General features: G+C 37.1%; 1 protein-coding gene across 1 annotated transcript; it reads right to left on the bottom strand.

The window, feature by feature from the left end:
- Positions 358–2,902, bottom strand: LOC104752510 (chaperone protein ClpC1, chloroplastic-like). The gene is made up of 8 exons (XM_010474671.2): positions 2,723–2,902; positions 2,518–2,637; positions 2,255–2,440; positions 1,908–2,129; positions 1,059–1,276; positions 892–967; positions 721–810; positions 358–618 (listed from the first exon to the last, which is right to left on the bottom strand). The coding sequence occupies exons 1-8, from the start codon at positions 2,900–2,902 to the stop codon at positions 373–375; spliced, it is 1,338 nt and encodes a 445-aa protein (XP_010472973.1). The 3' UTR covers positions 358–372.

The following is a 3,041-nucleotide window of genomic DNA, read 5'->3' on the forward strand; positions in this document are numbered from 1 at the left end:
ATATATAATTTTTTTTCTAAACCAAAAAGAAAAACTAACGAAAGAAAAAAAGAATTGCATGTATAAAATGTTATTTAAAAATATTTCTAATTTTTAAAGGATGTATAAAATGTGTATAATGTTGTATATTATTTTTATACGGTTTATATATAAAAAAAAACTAAAATACAGATTAAAAGTGATAATTTTGAAAAAAAAAATTCTTAAATTGAGTATCATGGATAGAGCCACCACTGTCAAATATATATATATTTTTTTAAAAAACAGTAATTAGTATTATATATTTTAAATAGAGAATATATCTTAAACCTTTTTCTTAATGAAATACTTCTTTTTGTAACTAAGCTTGTAGTGAATTATTTCATATCGCCCTCAGAGAGACCCCCTTGAGGATTCGATAGTTTCTTCCATCTTGAGAAGGCGGTGAGACTCATCGGTTGATACTTTCTCTACGGGAATACCAGTCCATGAAGATACGATGTGTTGGATGTCTGACTCCGTGACCATAGGACCTTCCTCACCGGTCTCACTCTCTGCTTTGCTCATTTCCTTTCCTTTTGCTTGGATAGCAGATACCTCAGCTCTAAGTTCAATCTCTCTATCCCGAAGTGCCCCAGCCTGAAACGAAAATTTACATTTCATAAGACATCTTATTGTCCCTTAAATTGGCGAAGAAACGTTATATAATGAGTGAAATACAAACGATATGTACGGATGTACCTTCTCAAAGTCTTGGCCACGGACAGCTTCATTCTTCTCCTTTGTTATCTCCCTAAGCTCTTTCTCAAGCTCCCAAGCTTCCTCCGGGACCTGCATAAACAATCATGTTAAACAATGATCAAACAATGAAAATGGTAACTAACAGACACCTAGCATGTGATTCCACCACACCTGTGAATGACGAAGTCGAACCCGAGAACCAGCTTCATCAATCAAGTCAATTGCCTTGTCAGGAAGGAAACGATCACTGGAATCAAAGGAGAGTCAGATGTAAGTAATACTAATGACACTCTTGTCTCTTGCATAAACTTTAACAAGTAATCTGCGAGAACAGCCACCTTATATACTGGTATGACAACTGAGCAGCTGCTACTAAAGAATATTCAGTGTAACGAAGCTTGTGGTGAATTTCATATCGCTCTCGCAATCCCTTAAGGATTTGAATAGTTTCATCCACAGTAGGTTCAGGTACGTTCACCGGCTCGAATCTTCTTTCCAATGCAGGGTCTTTCTCAATGTGCTTTCTGTATTCATCTAACGTTGTCGCTCCAATGCACTGTCATGGTTACACAATAGTTAAATTAGTGATGGTAAATTTGTTAAATTTGAGCTTATCTTGGGCTTCTAACTAAAAACCAATTGGCAATTAGTAGATTGACCTTAAGCCTTTATATATTAATGATAGTTCTTTCAAACTTCAGATGTGGGACTTGGATTGTATCCAACAATCTCCCCTTCAATCCAAGGACCACATGTGGAATATTAACTCGCCTCCTTGAGATGATAACTCCATCTCGAACCGATCCCACTTGGACCGATGATAAACCCCTTCTTGGGCCCCCATTACTGGGGTTAACAAGAGGCATATCCATATCCATTTTTCTAGGTCCACCAGAATTTTTAACCTTGGGCTCTGATACCATGTTAAATTTAAGCTTATCTTGGGCTTCTAACTAAAAACCAATTGGCAGTTAGTAGATTGACCTTAAGCCTTTATATATTAATGATAGTTCTTTCAAACTTCAGATGTGGGACTTGGATTGTATCCAACAAAATTACAAAAACTACAGAGCATTGTCATTATAAGAGAGAGATAAATATACAATCCCTAATTACAACATTAGTACACATGTATAACATAAGCTTTCCTTACAGTCATGTAAAACAGATCAAAAAGAATAAGTTACCTGCATCTGCATGTCACCTCTAGCGAGTGCTGGTTTCAAAATGTTAGCTACATCAATTGCACCTTCTTCTCTTCCATCCCCAATCAAAGTATGCAATTCATTGATAAATAAGATTATCTCGTCGCTCTGTCTTACTTCCTCCACAAGCTTTTTTAATCTCTCTTTAAACTCTCCACTATCTTTTGTTCCAGCAACTAGAAGACCCATGTCAAGTTTTATAACCTGAAGTCAAACAAAAAGAAAACGCAAAAACCATCAGATCATACTGACTCGTAAGCATTGATTTATTTAAAATAAGCAAACTTGTCAACAAGATTGAGAACAGGACAAACATTCATGTTGCTTACCTTCTTCCCTTTAGTGGTTTCAGGAACATCTCCACTGGCAATACGATGTAAAAGTCCTTCAACAATAGCGGTCTTACGAACACCAGGTTCTCCAATAAGACAAGGGTTGTTCTTGGTTCTCCTGCCAAGAATTTGCACCACACGTTCTATTTGCGGCTGCCTTCCAACAACTGGGTCCAATTTACCCTAAGGTCAAAAGAAAACATTATGATTTTAAGTCTCTTTCAAGAGAATCTCATACGGTCAGGTTAACAAATAGCTACCTCCTCAGCCAGTTTTGTCAAGTTTGTCCCGTACTCTTCAAGAGTTTGCATCTTATTGTTACTGCTTTCTCCCCCAACGTTAGCTGTTACCTCATTGTTCTCACCCACCATGCGTATCACCTATAGCAATCCAATTCAATCAAGTTATATGTTTTTGATCTAAATTTCAAAAATATTAATTAATTACATAAGATGACTACTTTACCTGAGTGCGAATATTACTCGGATCAGCACCTAACTTCTCAAGGACACGAACTACAATACCTTCACCTTCACGTAGCAACTCAAGCAAAAGGTGCTCGGATGCAATGTAGTTGTGACCTGATAATTCACACAAGAAATTAACACAAGGGAATAGGTACCGTACATAACAATCAATCCACATAGAGACTCTAGACTAAAGCAAAAGACTTGCTATATAGAGGAAGGGAGTAAGTTACCAAGTTGGCGAGCTTCCTCTAGTGAGAGTTCAAGGACATGCTTGGCACGAGGAGTGAATGGGATCTCAACAGCAACAAAGCCAC

Source organism: Camelina sativa, chromosome 2 (genome assembly GCF_000633955.1).
Source record: "Camelina sativa cultivar DH55 chromosome 2, Cs, whole genome shotgun sequence".
NCBI lineage: Eukaryota > Viridiplantae > Streptophyta > Magnoliopsida > Brassicales > Brassicaceae > Camelina > Camelina sativa.

What these genes read in the sequence shown, in the direction of transcription:
- LOC104752510 (XM_010474671.2), bottom strand. Translation starts at nt 2,902, where the DNA reads ATGTGGATTGATTGTTATGTACGGTACCTATTCCCTTGTGTTAATTTC. An exon ending in AAACCACTAAAGGGAAGAAG is followed by an intron (nt 2,130 to 2,254) that starts GTAAGCAACATG and finishes GTTTGACTTCAG; the next exon opens with GTTATAAAACTTGACATGGG. An exon ending in GAGGTGACATGCAGATGCAG is followed by an intron (nt 1,277 to 1,907) that starts GTAACTTATTCT and finishes TAACCATGACAG; the next exon opens with TGCATTGGAGCGACAACGTT.